This window comes from Phoxinus phoxinus (assembly GCF_949152265.1).
Source record: "Phoxinus phoxinus genome assembly, chromosome: 20".
Classification (NCBI taxonomy): domain Eukaryota; kingdom Metazoa; phylum Chordata; class Actinopteri; order Cypriniformes; family Leuciscidae; genus Phoxinus; species Phoxinus phoxinus.
Window position 1 is genome coordinate 20,005,418 of NC_136895.1, and position 22,342 is coordinate 20,027,759.

The window sequence follows — 22,342 nt, forward strand, 5'->3', positions numbered from 1 at the left end:
GTCAAAATCCCAAAGGAGTCACAGTGGCTGATGGGATAGATGTAGTTACAGATTTATTTATTTTCAATTTGTTCAATAGCTTTATTTAAGGGAGAGAACAAAATAAAGTAAACATTAAATGTTATAAATAAAAAATAACAATAATAATAAAAATAAATAAATATATATATATATATATATAAGTAACTTAAACTTATTTTATTTCAGCTAGTTTCCAAAGCAACATTTTCATTTAGTTTTAACTTGATGTATTAACCAAAATGGAGATAAAAATGTCTAAAACTATATATACATATTTTAGAAAAACAAATAGAGCTGACAAAAACGCACATCAGAATAACAAACGAAAATTACATTGAAAACAGAAAAAATTAAAATAACTAATTCATAAAAAATAAACAATTTATTTGTGTTAGTGCGTGGTGTTTATTTGTTTTATTTGTTTACTTTTTTTAAATATAAAAATATTTATTAACTGATGATTATTGTATTTATGAGCAAAGCTGAAAAGCATTATATTGTCTTTTTTGTATATTTTATGCACTTATCTATAAGCAAAACTTTTTGTGTATTTTTACAATTTTTTTATGTTTTTCTTTTTACATCCACAAACAGGCAGCTGTTCTTTAAACTTCCATAAATAATCATCTTTTATTGAACGTATGTCATGTATGCTGTGAAGAGAGTAGAGGTAGGATCTAATCACAGCAGTCACAATTATTCATAATTCTGACAAACAGAAATACGCAAGAACACAGGAGAATGCTGGAGTATAAAAATCAGCTAAAACATCAATGTAAACAAAGACGAGAACGGTCCAAGATCAACTGAAACTGGGGGCTAAATATACAGAAAAACAAAAGGCTAAAGCAAGGAACAGGTGAAACATATCAATCATTCAATGAGTTGCCACGACAACAAATTAGATCTTTCTAGAAACCAAGGAAACAGGAAACAAAGAGTTACAAACTAAAAGTCGAGAGTTGCGTCCCAAATGACACACCATACAGTACACTATGAACATACTCGATGTACTTTTGCACTATGTTCTCATCTGTGTAGTGTGTGAATTTTATAAGGTTATTTTTTCAACATTTGAATCCTCCCACCCGCTATGTAATTTACATGTAACCGTATGTAACAGTCGACTCGAGTGTATAAATTGTCCAACATTCCACACTTCTGTTAATTTAGTGCATCATTTAGTTTTTAAAATGCACATTTTTTTTTTTTTTTGGAATTTTCAGTGTGAACCCACTACTCGCACTATCTATACTTAAAAATGTCATAGAATAGTGCATAAGTACACAAATTGGGACGTTCCTCAGGAAAATGAAACAGAAACAAAAATGAACGTTACAACATATTATTAAACGAACAAATAAATATTAGCTTTCATAATATTTATTTTTATTCTTACATCCCTTTAAAAATATATTATATATATTTATTAACTGACTATTATATTTATGAGCAAAGCTGATAAGAATTATATTGTGCCATATTTAAAAAAAATAATTTGATGCACTTGTCGATAACCAAAGCCTTTTGTTTTTGTGTATTTGTACATCCACAAACTGGTAGATGTTTTGTTTAAGCTCCCATAAAAAATGCATCTTTTATTGAATGTGTTATTGAACAAACAGCTCTAGAAAACACAATTTCCCACTTTCCACACTGACGGATTTGGCGTAATGTGTCTGTTGCTGATCCTCAAGAAAACCCTTAATAATTGTAATGGGTATTATTGTAAGGGTTTTCTTCCTTTAAGGGGCCTGGTGCATCTGGCTGCAGAATAAACGAGCTTTTATTGACTGTAATCAAGTCTGACTGTATTCAGTGGGCCGACACTAATTTCCTCTTTAACTAGACAGGTACGGTTCCGCACAGTGCCAGCTGCTGATAGATAACTCTCTTCAATAAACAAATATCATTTTCTTCACTTTAATTCTCTTTGTTTAATATTAGATGGTTTGATGATCTGAAAACGGTGAGTACCATATCCCATGATGCAACTCGCTCAACCTGACCTTCCTTTTTTTTCTACATACAAAGAATACAAAATTAAATCAATTCACAATGCAGTAAAAATTCTAAAATAGTGTGTTAAACATTATGTAATGTAGACGTTTCAAACAATAGAAAATATTTAAGAATATTGCTTTTTTTGTGATTGATATGTTGCAACCGATTTTTAATTCTTGTTTGTGCACTTTGGCAATAACAAAATGGTTATTAAAATACAACAAATACAAACACATGCTATTGTTTGTGCTATTATATTTATGTAAAGTTGTTTTGCAATCTAATATTGGATAAAATTATTGTCGCTGTGTTATCATATGACTGCGGATAAATTTTTTCCAGTTTTACTTTTAATTTTCTTGCATTTCTAATGCTTTTTTTTAATAAAATGTCTTTTTGACAATCATAAAGTCAAAGAGAAAGTAAAGTGTATTATTGAATGTTTAATTCTCTCACCAATGCTGCACTTATTTGATCAAAAATACAGTAAAACCGTAATATTGTCTTTTTTTTTCACCATTTAAAATAATTGTTTTCTATTTTAAAATGTGATTTATTCCTGTGACGGGAAAGCTGAATTTTCTGCATAATTACTCCAGTCTTCAGTGTCACATGATCCTTCAGAAATCATTCTAATATGCTGATTTGATGCTCAAGAAACTTTTCTCATAACAGTCGTGCTGCTTAATATATTTGTGGAAATATTTTTTCAGGATTCTTTGATAAATAGAAAAATCTAAAGTATGAATAAACAATAAATCAAAAATTCGTTTCTTTCCATTTGATGATATCTTGCTGACCCCAAACTTTTGAACGGTAGTGTATATCATTCTTAAATGTAACTTTAAACTCAGAGGCACTTTAAGTTAAAATTCAATAGGATTCAAAAGACTTAATATTCATTCATTTGGATGCAGTGTCTCTGTTCAGTGTCCTGTGTTCTCTGTTGGATCTAGACATTATTGATAACAGAAGCAGCTTAGAAGTTACGACATCAAGCCATGAAGCCAACATCAGTCACCTCTATGAAGCTATCACTTTATCCGAACGGGCGTGTGGTTCGCCCTTTGTTTTTTGTTCTTGAATCTAATTTAGCGATTAATTTCCCCTTGTGTAGCGCTTTGATCCCGCTAATCAGTTAGTATGCGGATTATGGCCCCAGATAATTGCTCTCTAATTAAATATGTAATCTCCACTCCAGCCAATAACCCCAGAAATCCTCGACTGTAATTACTTTATCCGTACAGAGACTCTCCACCTACAGTCTAATGAATCAGGACAGGCGTCCACACGGCTGTGTGTCATCTCCAATGACTAGCCACTTTTCATTTAATGTTTTTCGCCGTGGGAAATGAAGGTGGTTAGTTACTGTTTACTTTTCATATTAGACTTGACAGACTTAAGAGAAAATCTCATTAACGTGGATAATTTGAGAGCAGCGCCGATGCTGAAACAGTAAATTGATATTTGCTCCAAGGGTTTATTTAACGTTGACTTAACGTTGGCACATTCTTTTTGGGGCGTTTTATTTATGCGTTTCTCACTAATGTCGAAGTTTAATGCCAGATCATACCTCGTTATCTTCTTCCCCACCAATTATTGGAATGTCCTGGTTTAATTCAGAATTTTAGAAGTAAAGTTGTTTGCAAATTGGTTTGCATACAAATTGTCTCTAAACAAACCTTTTTTTTTTTAAATGTTGTTTTTAGTGTCAGGTTGTTAATCCGAAGGAAATGTCACTTTTACTTGTCTTGTCCTTAAGTATTAGAACTTTGGCAATAGATTACGATAAAAACGTAAAGTAACCAGCAGTGTTGGTAAGTTACTCTAAGAAAGTAAAGAATTGCTTGGAATTAATTACTAGCCTGGCTCCGCCCTCCTACGTACTTCCACTCAATTTTAATTTTCCTTCAGTACGTCGTCTGGGTTTGCGAAATATTCGCGGGTTTTCTCCGGCCAATCAGCGTACAGAGGGAGTGGCTGAGAACGATGACATTGAGGTCGTGCGCTAGTTTGAGTTGAAGTTTCGTCACGACCAAACGTTAGCGATTGGTTATGGCAGATCCAGAGTGACTCTGGGCAGATCCAATAGTTTTAAACTTCAACAGAGGACCCGCCTTCAAGGATGTTAACGCTTGTCAATGGAGAGAGGCCAGACTCTGTACAAATAAAATGTACGAGAGTCTGGTAGGACCAGGTTAATTAATTACATCTTCAACAGAGTAACTCTATGTATAATAAAGTCCTTCTGAAGCGTTTTTGTAAGAAAAATATCCATATCTATAACTTTATAAACTATGATCACTGGCTTCCGCAAAGGCCGGATGTGAGTCAGAGATCACACTTCCGCCGGAACTAGACTTCTTTTTGAGCATTTTACTTATTAGTTTAATATCAGATCATACCTCTCGGTATCTTTCCGCCACATTAAATCAGAAATTTGGAAGTCAAATTGATTGCAAATTGGTTTGTGTACAAATTGTCAGGTTGTTAATCAGAATGAGATGTTGCTATTATACAGATGCCTTGTCGTCACAAGTAATCTTGACCCATTGAGCTGTGGTGCTCAAACCTAGTGCACCAAAACGGACTGTTTCAAATTGAAATGGATTAGTTTTTTCCCCCCCTGCTAATGTTGATGTTAAATGTCAGATCATGTTGTTATCCTCCTTCACGCATGATTATTGGAATATCCATATTTAAATATGTAAATATTGGTTGTAAAATTGGTTGTTGTCAGTGTCAGGTTGTTAATTCAGACATATGTCACTTTGATTAGGAAGGTATTTCAATCAAACATTTGCTTGTCTTCAGTCGCGAGACTACAGATTTGTTGCACTTGGTGGCATACAGTTGCGGCCACTGAGAACTGAGGCAGGAAGTATTTAGTGGTGTTTGTGTTTGTTTACGTGTTTGGAGAGTCTGTTTCGTTTAATCGTGTGAATCTTTACCTTGCGGTTGGAGTAGATGTGCCCCTCATGTAATAGAATACAACCACTCTGTGTTTTCTAAACCATTGATTTCCGTTTTTTCTCTCTCTTTATCTCCCACCTCTCTCTCTGCAATTCAATAATCCCCCTGAAACAGAATTGCTTCTTTTTTTTTTTTGTTACAGCACAGCCAAACCACACACTGAGACACAATACTTGCTCAGATGATGCAGTGTTTTAAGCTGCGCTGTGCTGTTTATAGCAAGATTTCATCAGCGGCTTGTTACCAGTCGAGAAGATAGATATCCGTGGTTGCTTTCATATCTTGAAAGCACAAAAGGTGAACGGCAGCCATTACTTGAAGTATTAGATCTAAGGCTATAGATTATGAAAAATTACTGTGGTAACCACAGTTTCCTCTAAAATACCATAGTCTGTTATTGTTACTACTGTAAAATCATAGTGAATTAATTTGGGATCTCATTCAAACAGCTTTTTGTCTCATTTCTCATTGCTTTTCTAAGAGATTATACTAAGATTTTCGTCTGGTAAAATAGACACAAAAGATCAGAATATTATAAGTACTTAGGAGTGAGCTCATTTGATCAAAACAAGCACCTAGCAACCACCCAAAACACCCTAGCAACCATAAAAAAAAACGTTGCAGCCGCATAACAACATGTTAGCATGGTTTTTGCATTTTTCTTCAGAAATAAAAAAAAGGTAAAGGGTTGGTTCACCAAATAATTAGCTATAATTTACTAACGCTTAAGCCATCCTAGGTGTGTATGACTTTCTTTTTTCAGCCCCCAAAAAAATCCTGACTCTTCCAAGCTTTATAATGGGAGTGAATGGTACCCAAAAAGCGCATCCATCAATCATAAAAATAATCCATACGGCTCCAGTGGGTTAATAAAGGCTTTCTAAAACGAAGTAATGCCTTTTTGTATGAAAAATATCCATAATTATAATTTTTTAAACTATATCCACTGGCTTTCCGGTAACAGCCGTATGCGAGTGTAGTTCCGGCAGAAGTGTTACCTCTGACCCGACGCATGACGTATCGATGAACGTGTAAGCGCAGAGGATAGAGCAACACCGGTCACGAATTAGAAGTCTAAAACGACAATTGTTAAAGAGAAATGTCAGAGGAGCTTGAGTTTGTTGACCAGCTCTTGTTTGAACCGTGAGAGGCGTCTACTCTCACCTAAGCTTACGCTACTCCTACAACCTACGTCATGCCATGACTCTCGTGAACATGCAGATGGACGTTACCGGAAGCTATAGTGATTTATAAAGTTATAATTGTGGATTTTCTATTTTTCTTACAAAAACCCATTACTTCGCATTAGAAGGCTTTTATTAACCCCTGGAGCCAAATGGATTACTTTTATTATGGATGGATGTGCTTTTTTGGGCTTCAAAATCTAAGATACCATTCTCTCCCATTTTTTAAATATAATTCCGATTGTGTTTGGCTGAAAGAAGAAAGTCATATACACCTAGGATGGCTTGAGTAAATTATGGGATAATTTACATTTTTGGGTGAATTAACCCTTTAAATTTATTTTTGGGTTTACAGTGGGGGCTAATGCTAAGTCTTACCATGGTTTTCCTGTAGTAACATTAAGGTGTTCATAAAAGTAAAAACAAAGCATTTCTACAGTGGTAGAAGTCATCTAGACTGGTTATACTGGTACAGCATGTATTGTTGTTTATTTTAAGATTTTTCTCCACAAATTAGCATGATGCTAATTTAGTTCTCTGTGCGTCACAAGAGCTAGAAACCCACGTTTATCAATGGCGTGCTAACGCGCAACACCCTCACACCGCGTTAAAGATGCTAATAAAGCTGTAATGCACCAGCGTATGGACTATGACTACATGTTAATTCATCATATTGGATGATGAAATGCTATGCGAGGGCGGATTAGCATACGCCGTGCTGACACAATTACTGCGGTTTAATGAGCCCTGAACTCTGAACCACCAATCAAAGCGCTACACCATCAGCCACCATGTGCCACACAGGAGCCAAGCTATATCTGTCTCTGTATCGAGCGCCGTGGCCGAGACGATCAATAGATATTGATCTGAGATGAAGGCTGCAAAGAAGTGATACTGTACGGCCGCTTATAATTGCATCAGAGGTGCAAATGAAGGCATGGAGGAAGATTAAGAGATTATTCAATATTACGCTTGTAACGAAAGTGAAATAACAGAGCGAATTAGTGCAAATTAAGTCGTCTTTACTTATTCAATCGGTGGCCTTCATGTCAGGGCCAATGACAACAAAAACAGAAGGTGTGTTTGGACTGTAGTGGTCAAAATGCCTTGAGAATGTATTACGTATGTGCAGAACAATATTCATGTTTTAATATTTGACTAGTTGGATTTGTGACTTTTCAGTCTATGTTTGATATATTTTCACTATTGTGAATTAGGAAACTTCACAAGCTGAAGCAGTAACATTTAAAAACATGCTTGAATTAAGTTCACGGTGTTGTTGACAGGCAAATCAGACAGGGCCCTCCTTCAGGACACAGCGGTGCATCGGTTGCAAGCGCCGTTATTTAAAAAACAGTGATTAATGTTTGAAACGGCACACACACACACACACCTGAGAGCCACTCGAGGCGTGTGAGAGCGCATTACACAGCGCTAGCAAGTGCTCCAACAATTTGAAGGCAAGAAAAAATAAAACCCCACCGGCAGGACAGAGGCTGTTAATCATCCTTTCACAGTAAGGGAGGAGAAAACAAGATGAAATGGGCATCATAGCTGTCTCTCTCTATCTCTCGGTCTCTCACCTCTTTATCTTTATTTGCTCTTCTGTCGCTCCTAGACATTTCAAGAGGTCACTTTATTCTGTTATCGATACTGATCAAAAATATCATAAGGTTAAATTAGCTTACTTTTATGCCTTATTACCTTTAGTAATAGAATTTGTGCCCTTTCAAAACGCAGTGACATTAATACTATGGTACTTTTATATATAATGCTGTTTTTAGTGGGGTTTGAACCTGGAAATAAACCAAAACTTTTTTACTATTTAAAAACAGAAATTCTATTCTGGACTATCATTTTCAAAAAACATACTATTGCTATTGTACTTTTTGTTTATTTTCAGTATATTTCAAAATGTATTATTTATATATATATATATATATTCTTACATGTATTATTATTTATTCATTTATTTAAAAAAAGGAATTGACTGTGCCATTTTTGTTCATTTTCACATTTAATATATATATATTTTAAATATACAGTATATGGTGTGTGTGTGTGTGTATATATATATATATATATATATATATATATATATATATATATATATATATGTGTGTGTGTGTACATATACACACACTTATTATTATTCATGTTATTAGTAGTATTTATATTAATTAATTATACAAAAAGGTATTGTCACAATATTTACATGTTGCTTTCATAATAGAACAGCAATTCTAGTACTTTCAACATGATGTACTATAATGTCCAAAAAAAATCCCTAATACTTGATACTTTTTGTTTGTATCAATGAATCAATTAAGATGGATTTGTTTCTAAAATTGTTACAATGCATTTTGCTGCATTAGACTTCTGTGTAATGTATTGTTTGGGAAAATGCACTGTATTTGTACACTGTATGCAAATATCGCATCAGCATTAGCTAAATGCGCTGCTGTCAAGGGAGCGCGTTTATAATGACCATCCCGTACGTCATCGCCAACCGAGGCGTTGCTGGAATCCGCATTAATAAACCAAAAAGAGTAAATAAACCCCCCAAAAAAGAAAAAAAAAGATGCAAAGCTCTTTCATTTTGTAGCCCTGCATGTATCTGCTTCATTTGTTCCCAGTAAATCCTTGAACATTGCCTGACGCATGAGCAATTAAATTTTTTCCCCTGAAAGAATCCACAGAAGATCAGTGTCTCTCGGCATTACTTAAAAAAAAGAACGAAAGAAAGAAAGAAAGTGGGATGAAAAAGAGGAAACTTCTCCCCTCTAATGAGTAGATCCGCTGTTTGAACAATGGATACGGGCGACTCGCGGAGCACTGTGACATTTCAGTAACGGAAATGAGAAAAGTCTTGATGCTTTGCTTTCTTACTGGTATCACCAGGATATAGACAAATGTTGTAGGCTGTTTTACTATATTCATTTGCATCTATCTTCAGGTGGCATTCGAGGAAGTTGGATCTTAGCAGATTTATCATACACTAAACACCAGGCAAGAGATGAAAAGTATATACAAGATGTTCATAAAACACTTTTATGTTATTTTCTTTTGAACAAGTGTACTATGCAAAGATGTTATAATGATCACAAAGCTGCCTCTATAATTTACTCAGAACTGAAATATAAATATATGTATATATACGTATAAGTCAACAGCCCTTATAAATAATATATATAAGGGCTGTTGATTTAATGGCCCTAAATGCCCCTAAAATTATAGATTGTAGAAAAATACCCCCTTTTATTTCATATTTATATCATATGATATAGTTAAGCAGTATCACACAAGTAATGAGCACAATATCACACGATCGATGTTTCGGTCCCCAATAGCATGAGTGCAAATGTGATATTGATTTTACACAACATGTCAATAAATAAGAAGTTAATAGTGTTATATTTTAAACACAATATTTATTGTTTTTGCTAAATTTTACCAACAAAATATTACCTTTAAAGCCAGAGACACAAGAACGGTTGTGTGTCTCCGAGCAACACGATCTTTCATTTTTGAATGAATCTGCGTTTTGAGCGAATCAATCGGGTGAACCAATGATTCAATGGTCCATTCATAAAATTCATCCTGAATGAATCAGCCGTTTGAACTAATTGAATGAATAAATGAATGAATTATTCAATTACTCATTTAGACATTTACAACCTAGCCTACTACTGACAGTTATTCAGAGTATAATTTCATATATACATATTAATAATAAAAAAAAAAACATTAATGGGATAATTCACCCAAAAAATTGAATTGTAAAATTCTGTTTATTTTACATTTACTCACGCTCATGTCATTTCTAACCTGTATGACTTATCTTTATTATAAACACTTAAGTATTGTATTATGATTATTGAATTTAAAAGCAAATAAGATAAAAAAAATAAAAAATAAACATACAAATATTTTAAATATTATATTTTTATACTTTTAATTGTTTTTATACTTTGTATAAATCGTTTTAAACTTTAAACTCTTCAATATTTATTCAATATTTTCAAATAATGTAATATTTGAACATTTACTTTCATATTTATTGAAATTGTTCAAAATATTTGAAAGTATAATGTTGAGGTAATACAATAAAGTTGATTTTGAAAATGGGACTAGGCAGGTTAACCTCTTCTGTGAAATATCTGCCAACTTGTAAAGTATAGTAACAAAAACAGCCTGTTTAATTCTGAGGGTTATCGAGCGGGGTCACATTCTTCACATTTTTCTTGACTATTTTTAAATGAAAAATGTAAGGCTATGAAGGTGTACAAATGGATCTTGTTGCTGCTTTGATTAGGAATCAGGTGGCTCATATCTTCAACGACAACATGCTGAGCTCAGGATGTTGTCTGAATTTCATTTAGAGGAGCAGCTTGATTGATTCAAGGCCTATATTAGATGTTTATTGGGGTCTTAAATGAATGGCCGTTTTAAATAAACCCCTGTATGCCGCAACAGGGCTCCGCACGGCTCTGCTTCGGGATTGAGTTTTTCCAAGCTGTCTGGCTGCCAGTGTGAAATTGGTCGTTGAGTTCAGGTGTGCGGGAAATTATATTGAGCAATGTGCACTGGCTAGGAAGCCCAGCTTTCACAATATTGCCTGGATCAATACGTGACATCGGTTTAGGGAAGAAATTAAAAAAACGTGATGCAGAAGGTAATTATTTAGAGAAGGACTTGAAGATGTTCTGGAGTCTGGGTAGGTCATCGTCACTGAACTCTGAAAGCGTGAGTTCGATATGCCTTATTAGTTTTCATTTCTCTTTTGCAGGTGTATGATTGCAGATGAGGTAAGAGCAATTTGCTTTTCTCCACTCTGATCCAATTGGTTTTCCCAGAGACTCCTAAGACCACTCGCCGTTTTTTTGCCATCAGATGGGTTTGGGAAAGACGATCCAGGCCATTTCTGTGGCGTATATCTTCAAACAGGAATGGCCTCTGCTGATCGTGGTGCCTTCATCTCTCAAATACCCTTGGATTGAAGAGCTGGAGAAGTGGCTTCCTGAACTCGACCCCAGAGACATCAACTTGGTGGAAAGCAAGACCGATACAATGTACGACAACTTTAAGTTCAATACATTTACATTTTATGCATTTTGGCAGACGCTTTTATCCAAAGCGACCTACATTGCATTTTAAAGGTACACATTTACATTCTTATCAGTTCTTGATTTCCCTGGGAATTGAACCCATGACCTTGCCGTTGCAAGCGCCAACGCAAATTTAGTTTCTTCATCGAAAAATTAATTCTTGGCGTTAACATCTTAAGTGATTTATATGTATAACTTAATATATAATTAAAAAAATTACAAATTAAAATATTTTTTTAAATATTTAATGTAAAATATTTTAAATGTTTTTTTATTATTATTTGTATTTATTAATTCATGTATTTAACTATTTGCTAAGCGCACACCATCCATCCATTTTAAGTGTTTTATTTTTGTCCAAACATCTGATAATCTTCTTAAAAACAGCAGATTAACATATAATCTAAACATTAAACGTCACATAAGCATCTTAATGTTGTTAAAGTGGAGAAAATGTAATGCCTTGTAAACGTTAGCTACATTCAAAAAACCAGATGGGCATCTTGGGTAATCGATCGTTTAGGTTTGTTTTGCAGTCCCTGACACACACAGAAAGAGGACATCGGTTCGTAATTCATTGGGATCCAGTGGACCGTACTAGAGAACGTCTGGACTGGTGGCCGAGAGATTTTTTGTTCAAAATGAAAGATTGATTCTTTCAGACTGTGTGTGAGTTTAATCATAGTGGCAAAATTGATTCATGAAATTTATGACTGAGTCTGACTTTGAAGAAGCCTCCGGAAAAGTTAGGAAGAAATCTCTTGCTTTCTTTTTTCTTTTTTTCCCTCCTCTTTGTGACATATTTTTATGAGTAAATTTTCAGCCTGTAGAAATACAAAACAGAAGTAAAATCTCTTGTTCAGTGACTACAAAATTACACCACAATCCAAATCACAGACGTATGAAATCAAATCACCTCCCCGGAGAGATATTAAACAAATCCCTAACTTATCTCGCCTTTTACGACTAGGAATCTTCCATGAAGAATACTTTAGCTCTATCTTAGGATACAGAGGGAGCTTATGAGAGCTGCCCTTCCACAGAGGATGCTGGGATTGATTGTACAGCCCATGCAGTCAGAGGGTCATGTTGTCTTTTTGCCTGTTATTGACGCTTCTAAAAAGAGGCTCACAAATTGCTCTGTTTACCCTGAGAATTCTGGCCCGAGGTTGAGCCGACCTGTAAAGTCGTAACCATGGCAACATCTCCCTCCGAGCTTGATGAAGGCCTGTCAGCATGGTGAATGATATTTTAACTCTAATGGCCCATAGTGCACAAACATCATTTCCTGTTAGTGTACGGCTGGCATCTTTACACAGTCTGTAACTGAAAACTGTGAGGCTAAAGATTGTAAAATGCTTTTAGGACCTTGTGGCTCCAATAATCTAATAATATAAACTATTGTAAATATGTCTACGTGTGCACAGTTTCTGCTGTGACGGATTCGTAAGTTACGACTTACTGGTGTGTTACTACTTCTTGCTCTACTACTTTTCCCCATCAAATATCAGAAAGGAAAGGCAGTTATTTTCAATAAAAATGAAGAAAATATTCGAAAAGTGAATATGGTGTCCAATGTGAGTTTATTAATAACGTTTCTTTTTTTTTTTTTTTGGTTAGGGGTAGGTGTTGGGAGGGCTTTATTGTCCCTATAAGGCAGCATACATTTAATAATCTTATTAAATATAATAATTTACACTATATTATTATTGCATACTGTTTAATGTATAACAACACTGAGGTGCAAATAGTATCTGCCACTATTTATGTTTAAATAGCAACCACTATTTACATTTATTGCAAAGAAAATACAGCTATTTTTACCTAGTGTAAACAGAATGTATCGCTAATTTCACTTACTGTAAATAGAATCTATTGCTATTTAAACTAAGCGTAAATGGCATCCGTCGCTAAGAAAATATGCTATTTTCGCTTAGTGCAAAGTGCAACTGACCAGATTCGTGTATAGTTATTTTTTTGGCCAACTAAACGGTATTTTGAGGCATTTGTACCCGTTCGTTTTTAGAAGCAAGCTAATTTTTTGTGAACGTAAACATGGAGATGCGTTAAATTTTTTGCTTAAATTTGAGCTTGCCTTGTCTTAGTTTTATATATTGTGTATAAAAGCGAATTTCACAACGGAATCCACAAAATGTCTGTAACTTGACGCGTTTCCAAGAGCGTCTGGTATTTTTAGAACAGCCTGCAATAAAGGAAGCTGTGAGGGTAACATGTACTGCAAATTTTCTTATTATTTTACTTTAATAAATGTTATTAAATATTACAGTAAACAATATTATTAAATATTGTTTTAATAATAAATTGCTCTTAGCTGAAAACGTTAGCTTTATTTTGTGATGTTGTGTATAAAAGCAAGTACTGGTAGTCTTTAAAGACAACAGACATACATTCACAACGCAATTTTCATAGTGGGACTTGATTTAATCAGATTGGATTGTGAAAATTTAACCATAATACTATTGGTTAATATTATTTTCCAGCATCCGTCACCATCAGCAGAAACTTGTTTTAGAGATGGAGAGCTGCTATTTTGTTTTTGTTTTGCGCTACATGCATTGATGACTCGTACACAAGAAGACCTGGTACAGTTATTGAGGAAGTGAATCTAAATCTGTTGCACATTTGAATTTTTTTTTTTTTTTTTTGCAGGAGTATCAGCACTAGCAAAGTGACAATACTGGGATACGGGCTGCTCACGACAGACGCGCGCCCCCTGCTGGAGGCCCTGAACAAGCAACGTTTCGGCGTCATTCTGGTGGATGAATCCCACTACCTGAAATCTCGCAACGCAGCTCGTAGTAAAATACTGGTGCCAATCATTCAGAACGCCAAGCGTGCCATCCTTCTAACTGGCACCCCGGCGCTGGGCAGACCAGAGGAGGTACGGTTTCCTCCAAATCTGTTTGTCATTTGCTTTGATTTATTAAGCCATTTGGTAATCTGCAGCACGGTTTTGTTTGAGCTAAACCAGGAGGAGATCTTGTCATTAGCTGACATATTTCCCATCCTCCAGTCATCACTCATGTCCCCCAAAATTGCAAGTACGACAATATCATAAACTAAAAGTTTTGATAAGTTTCCCCCCTGAATATTATCACTAAGTTATTAAAATAATTTATTTGACTATCGTACTACTACCACACACTATAAAATGATCAGGTTATTACATGAAGTTCCCTGTTCAGCACATTAGTTTACGTTTAGAAATAAACATGTAAAGTCGTTCCCATTTCTTTTGTAAAGTGACAGCTTGGAATTTGTCACGCAGTTACTATCTCGCCGGTCTAATGACCCACTCGCAGGGAAATTAAATTAATCAATCAAACAAGAGATCGTTTTCAACGTTTATCCTTTTATACGACACAGCCCAGTCATTTGGCACCAGTGACATCCCATTTCATGTGGTTTTGTCCACCTTGTTCTGTTTGCTTCGATATTACGCTGGCGTGGGTGTTTATTTAACCCAGTGACCTCTATTGAGGGGGAATATCAATACCAAGGGGTGATGTGAGGAGAAAAAGTGAGGATTTTAAGTGATTTTCAAGCCACAGCTCTGAATGAGAAGGAAAAAGAGAGAGAGAGAGAGAGCTCTCTGAGGTCTCAAAAGCACAACGCTCATCTCTGCTGTTATTACTCTGTCCAGAGGTGTGCCAGCAATATGTGTAGTTTGCACAAACACCCTCGTCCTCGCACTGTCTCGCTCTGTTCCTGTCTCTCTTCCTCTCTCTTTAGTGGTTTTGCCCATTCGCCTTCTCTTTTACATTGTCTGTCTCTTTGCTTTCATGTCCTAATCTTTATTCATGGTAGTTTTAGAACCACAAGAATCAGGCCTCTGAATTCTAGAAGATTCTAAACGGGATGGACACTTTATTTAAAGTGAAACAATAAAAATGATGGTACAATAATAATGATGGTACAATAATACGTCACATTGTTCTGTACCTGGATGTCAATCGTTCAGCTGCAGAATCATTGAAAGTATATTTTCTATATATTTCTGGTAAACCGAAAACAAGGGCATTGAATTTTCATATTTATTTATTTATTTTCGGGCATTTAATTTGAGGCATACAAAATTATGATTCAACAATATGTCATGTTGTTGCATGCATAGATGTTGACTGTTTTTCTAGTTGAATTTCTCTTTAAATCGTTTGTTGATCAAGTCTTACTAATCAATCGTAAAACCATTGTTTGGAGAAGAGTGAATTTGTGCAAAAATGTTCTAAAATCAATTTTTTGTGCAGAGTGGATCTGTGCAATAATATCAGGGCTCCAGACTAACTTTTTTCCCTAGGAGCACAGTGGCCCCTAACTGAAAATTTTAGGAGCACAGCCAGGAAATTTAGGAGCACACACCGTAAATCAACATACTAACCAAATATTCACATTTCTACTAATTTCCAGTGTATTACTAATAAATACTTTGATAATAGATGCAGAAATTACAATGCCTTTGCGCTCTGATTTAACGTTACAGCCTCTTGTCTTCTCAAAGCAACCGGCAGTTGATTTATTAACACCGCATACTCTATGCTTGAGGATAAGATTGTTATTAAATAGAGTATTGTGTTTAAACTGTGAAGTGCCTGCACTGTCGGCAAACTTCGTGTTCCCCGCAGTTATGGGGTAGCGACTGCAACATTCGCAGTTCATGGAATTCGTCTCCTTACAGCACTACCTCAACCAGCTGAATTCTCACCGCCAGTCTTCCCGAAAATGGTGGGTTCGGCCTTTTTCGCCACTAAAACCTCTCACTCTGAATCATCATCCGACTGTGACACTGTACTAGGGCTGCAACATTTCAAATTGCTCACAGTTCTGTTTGTATCATGGTTTTAGGTTCACGGTTTCGGTATGATTCGGTATGTGTTATGTTCAGGGGAAAAAAAGACTACTTTCAAAAAAATTAAGAAATAATCTAACCACAAGCAAAAGCACAAATAAATACAATAGAGCAAATATAGCCTAGCCTACTAATAAAATAAACTATGCTTTTCAGGTAGGTCTAACATTAGTTTTCAGGTACAGAAATTGAATAAAATAATCAAATGTCTAATAATAACATTGCATATTTGACTGTATAAATTAAAGATGAATCCTTATTAAAGTTATAAAAGCTATTTAATTCAGAGCTGATTCAGTAGGCCTACACCGATACTGTGAGTGTCTTTCTTCATATGTTCACTTAGTATCTGTTATGCCTTATGTCTGCTAGGATACTCATCAAGACGGACATGTTGACATACTTTTTGTGTGAATCTGTTCATTCAAGAGCAAGACTTGAATGATAACTTGAAAGATAATATTTGCGCGCTGTCCGAGATGAGTAACCTACGCATACACACAGACGCGCGCGCGCACAAACACTCCCACACACACACACGCGCGCACAAATCTAGACGCGAGTTCTCTTTCGCGTCTTGCTCTTGAATGTTTGCATTGGCAAAATAAATGAGTTTAGTTTAAACACCGATGGTAACATCTGCAGTTCAGGTCTCGCCTGCGCTCGTGCGCTATCAACTCCCGGGTGATGACGGCGTAAATGACAGGTCGTGTTCGAGCATTTGGCACTCACATTGAACAATGCACAAAGAGTAATCGTTTTCTTCACGTTTTTTTATTATTATCGCTGTTGTAATGTTTTATTTGAGAAGCCAGCAAGTGAATTTAACTGGCATACTAGCCGCAGGTCGGAAGAACGAGAGTTCGCTTGCTCGTTGCTCAGACGCACACACTGTAGCAGGTTGTGATATTTGTCTCCGTCTCCTTCCTACAGACGTTTAAACGCGCGCTTGATTATCTCTAGGACCCTCCCCCTCCACACATTAGTCACTTACAGTGGCCATTCCCTATTCTTCTCGCACTGCCACACATTCCGGATTCATTGATAAGCCCCTTCCACGTTTAACGTGTAAAAAAAAAAAAAAAAAAAAAAAAAAAAAAAAGGGACAAATTTACTGGTCGCACATGTGCGACTGGATGTAAAATTCAGTCGCACACTCTAAAATTTTGGTCGCAAAATGCGACCATTTGGTCGCAGTCTGGAGCCCTGAATATGTGCAAACCATTCATACGAGCAGAGCGTATTTGTGCAAAATGTTTATAAAACCAGAATAACGGGCAGAATAAATTTCGTAGCAAATTTTTCGTAAAACCATTCTTACAAGCAGAACAAATCTGTGTACACTTTGGAAAATCCTTCTTAAAAGCTATGCAAATTTCTGTGCAAATTTCTTGGAAAACAATTCTTACGGGCAAAGCGAATTTCTCTACAAATTATTCGCAAAACCATTCTTACAAAAATGAATTTGTGCAAGATGTTCGTAAAAACCATTCTTATGTGCAGAATTAATTTCTTATTCTGCAAAACCATTCTCGCAAGCAGAGCAAATTTGTTTGCAGAACCATTTTTAAGACCAATGGGCCTCATTCACCAACCATTTTTACGAAGAAATTTTCATAAACCCCACTTACGCACTTTTTACGAAGATTCTGACATTCACTAATGTTTTCTTATCTTGGATTTGTTCTTAGCTAAGAACAAAATCTTCGCACACTTGAGCACTCTTACGCACATTTGAGTGATGACAGTTTGCTCCAAATAATTGGTTACTGCATTTTATTTAATTCTACGATCTTTACACTGATATTATTTTACTGTAATGTATTTCTGATAATTTGTTGGAAAAAAACTCATAGCATGCAAAGAAACACTAACACTGCCATTTACGTGGGATTCATCAATCCTAAGAACACAAGTGCGAACAATTCTGTTGTTTAAGAACGTCATGAATCCGACGTAGACTTTTCTTAGGGAGTTTATTAAGTACAAAGTTAATTCTGAGGAAGATATTGGTGAATGAGGCCCAATGTGAATTTGTGCAAAATGTTCATAAAACCATATTTATTTGCAGTAAAGCGAATTTATTTGCAAATTCTTACGAAAAAAAAAAAATGTTGTGTTTGCAAATCGGTCTTAAACCATTATGTGAAAGATCATTTGTAAAAACTATGCTTGCGAGTGGAACAAATCTGTGCTAACTATTCGTAAAAAAACAAAAACAAACTGAATTTCTGTGTAAATAGTTGATAAAACCATTTTTTATGTAGTGTTTTATTCAGTTCAGTGCAACGGTGGCAAAAATGGTTTTATGAAATTCATTCTTCTTATTTTATGAATGAAGCCTAATGAACAAACTGTAATCCCACTCTTCACAGCCTCAGTTTTATTCATGTCGTCATATTATATATTGTGTTTACTCCGAATAGTTTTTCGGAGCTGTACTACCAGTCACTGATGGCCAGTTAATTGACCAATACATTATACAAAGACAATACCAAAGGCTTCATTTTAAGGGATGTTACATTCTGTTTACTTCCCTAGTATATTGTGAGAGCTGCTATTTTCCATATTGAAAATGTATGTCAAAAATGTAAAGACCTCTCAAGATGACCCTTGTGTGTATGTTATGGGAGTCTCGTCCTCTATTGCTTCCCTAATTCCCCTGAAACGTCTTACTGGACTTCTTATGAAAGACGGTGTTTCTTAATTCATCAAGATAACCGCTGTTTAGTTTATGCTAACTGAGCATAATGGGCACTGGGAGACTTTCTCTTAGAGGATACACATTTGCAATTTATGAACTTAATACCTGATTTAATCAGCTTTAATCAGCAAGAGTATTCATTCGCACCAGCTATAAACAGAAATCTGCTGACCGATTTTCAATAAACTCATGATTGCGAAGGTCCAAGTTCAGAACTATGGAAGTCTCCCTCTTTTTAATGGTATTTTTTCCCCATTTGGTAGTTGCTACTGTAAAGTTAGATCTGTATATGAATTATATGACGTCACATTGTTTGATGTTTTGACATCTCGCTCTCTCTTTCAGCTTTTCATGCAGATTGATGCTTTGTATCCACGGAGATTTGGAACCTGGAGCGAATACGCCAAAAATTACTGCAACGCACACTACAAGTAAAAACTTTTCTTTTATTCTGCAATATAGAATTCAAATGACAAATGAATAAAAAGCATCACTGCCATTCAGTAAATACAATACAAACACTAAACATTCCTACATTTATTTAATTAGAAGACTTGCAACTAGTTTTTTGATGCTAAATCTACACGCCATTTTATTATTATTCACCATTTATTTCTCTGGCAACTTTTACTTTTGATAATCATCGAATTAAACCGTTTTTCAAAGATTTAGTTGTGTGGAAATGTTTTAAGTTCTGCCAATTTTGTTCCATCCTGTGATTTTAGCATTATTATTCATTTTAATTATATTTTTATTGACGTTTTTCAGTATCTCATGAAATTGACTTGTCAACTTCCATCTTAGATCTTTTTTCACTAGTCTTATCACAGTGCATTCTGGGATTGTTTTCTCGAAGTGAACACTTGCTTAAAATTCGGTAAATAGGTTTGCACGATAAATCGGCCTCCATATCAATATCGGCAGATATATGTTCATTTTTAATGAAGAAAAAAAAAATCTGGCCGATATATTAAAGCCGATAAATAATGGATTATTTCCTTCAGCTGAGACGCTTCAAATGTTCACCATGATGGTTTTGAATTGCTTAAAATATGATTGGAATCACTTCAAAACAGGAAAATACAGTTAAGTGCAACGTGTAGTCCAAGTCTGTCATATAGACAACATAAAATTATAATGAGAACATTATAGTTGTGTGCTTGCGACATTGATTTTGATGGTGAGACTTTTGTTTTTGTAATCGGCTCTCAAAAATGATACAAAAATGTGGATTTAGATTTATCGGCCAAATATCGGTTATCGGCTTTCAAATTTAAAGAGTTATCGTATCGGGCAAAATTTTCATATCGGTTGCCATCCCTAAAAGACAACGTAAATACCTTTTTAAATAGATTTTACACTTGTAACACACCTCTATGATGCTTTGAAATGTAGACAGCTGCCTAGGTTTTGGTGCAGAGCTCATTTGTTTGCGTGTGTGTAGTAGCAACATTAATGTGAAGCCAAAATCTGAGTTGTGTCATGAAGATGAGAGGTGTTCAGAACATCTGAGAGGAGTTTTGTTCCCCTGTTCTTCTTATCAAATCTACAGTGGAGAAATGAAACGACAGCGATTCACACAAGGGTCTCCGAGCACAAATTAATCCACCGAGGAAAAAGCTCTGCCACTCGAAAGCGTGCCCACAAGTTCCCGTCAATCATTCGTATGTGCAGCAGTAAATATAAAATATTCATAATTAAATCGCTCGTACACACACACACATTTAGGAGCGAAAAGGTCTCATTACAATGATAATGCCTGAGGATTGTGGTGAAATGAGGTGGATATATACAGCACAAGTGTGTAGGATGAATAAGTCAAATGCCTGTGTTTTCTTGCGCAGGTTTTTCGGGGCCAGGCGACAGTGGGACTGTCGCGGCGCTTCTCATTTGGACGAGTTACACCAACGTCTGAGTGAGATTATGATTCGTAGACTCAAGAATCAGGTGCTGACTCAACTGCCACCCAAAATACGCCAGCGAATTCCCTTCGACCTTCCTAAAGATGCCGCCAAGGTATGCAGTGAACGTTTCAAAACTTCACGGTTCAGAATATGAAAAGTGATGCTACCATGGTCAGTACCATGCTTTTTGAATATGTGCCATGCTAATACATAGGGTTTTTTAATATCATGGTTATCTTGGAAGTCAGTGGCATGGTATTTATCAAAGTAACCAATATTACATTTTTTATAGTATTAAAACTAACACAGTTGATAGCCCCAATAATAATTATAATTTAATCTATGATTTTACTTTTATACATGAATTTTTACTAGTAATTCTAATAATAACTTAAATCTAAGGAAAAACTTGCATTAATATAATTTCTGAATAGTTTTTATATGTATGCATCAATTTCTCTATTGCTTCAAGTAATAATACCTTGAATCTAAAAATAGTTTGAAGTAAAAACTTGCATAAAACAACATTTATGATTAAAACATTAATGTTTACAAAAACATTTGTAATAATTTATGATATAATTTTTTTTTATATAATAATTTCTATATAATAAAATAGTATTATATAATAAAATATTTACTTTTACTTTTTTTATATAAATTCTTTATAGTTATTTTATGTACCGGTATGTATTTATTTGACAAGAAATTCAAGTAAAAGTACCTTAAATCTAAAGTTCAACTTAAAAACAATAAATAAATAAATTACTTCCAAAAAAACAACAAAATATGTTAATTTATTTATGCATACATTTTTGCTAGTAATTAGATTAATACTTTAAATCTAAAAATAGTGAGAAGGAAACATTTGAATAAAATAAAATAAAATTTACATTAAGAAATGATCATCTCTGAATCGTTTTTATGTATACGTTCATTTTACTAGTAATTAAATGAATACCTTAAATCTAAAAATTGTTTTAAAAACACTTGAATGAAAAACAACAAAGGTTACATTAAAAAACAACAGGAACAAACAAATACAATTAGCAGTTTCTTATGTTAGAAATGGCATTGATATCCATTCCATGTAGCTCTCTCTCTCTCTCTCTCTCTCTCTCTCTCTCTCTCTCTCTCCTTTACACTTTTTTCCATCACTTGTTCTGAACTAACAGAACAATAGCAGTTAAATATAGTGATTTACCCCAGTATAACCGCCCCGTGCCTGTTGCTAGGCAATAGTATCCGATTAACACAAATTATCATTTCATCTCACTTGTCTCTGATCACTCTCTTTTATTTCCACATCTTTTTTTCCTCTTCTTTGGCAGCCGAACAAGCTGCCAGCATGTTATTCAAAGAGGAATGGACGTTAGTAATCATCACATTCTGTTCCGAGCCGTCGCGTTTAGCGGGGCTCGGCTTATAATTGCTGTGTCGTCTAAAAAAAAATGTCAGAGGTGCTTGTTCCTCCGTTATTTCATTTTCACGTGAACTTTCTGTGGACCAGGGCGGCAATGTGTGAGAATCCTTCAGTCTGGCTGGAGATAAAGATGTTTTTTTCCCCCTCTATGTAT

General features: G+C 35.0%; 1 protein-coding gene across 3 annotated transcripts in view; it reads left to right on the plus strand.

Annotated features, from left to right (window-relative positions):
- Positions 1–22,342, plus strand: part of zranb3 (zinc finger, RAN-binding domain containing 3) — a 56,007-nt gene that overhangs the window by 3,291 nt on the left and 30,374 nt on the right. For 2 of the 3 annotated variants that reach the window (XM_079593305.1, XM_079593306.1), the window contains exons 4-7: positions 11,076–11,254; positions 13,961–14,192; positions 19,207–19,292; positions 20,706–20,877. In XM_079593305.1, coding sequence (XP_079449431.1) covers positions 11,076–11,254; positions 13,961–14,192; positions 19,207–19,292; positions 20,706–20,877 — 669 coding nt within the window. Of the gene's footprint in view, positions 1–10,971; positions 10,991–11,075; positions 11,255–13,960; positions 14,193–19,206; positions 19,293–20,705; positions 20,878–22,342 lie in introns of all 3 variants that reach the window. The other variant, XM_079593304.1, reaches the window with a different exon arrangement.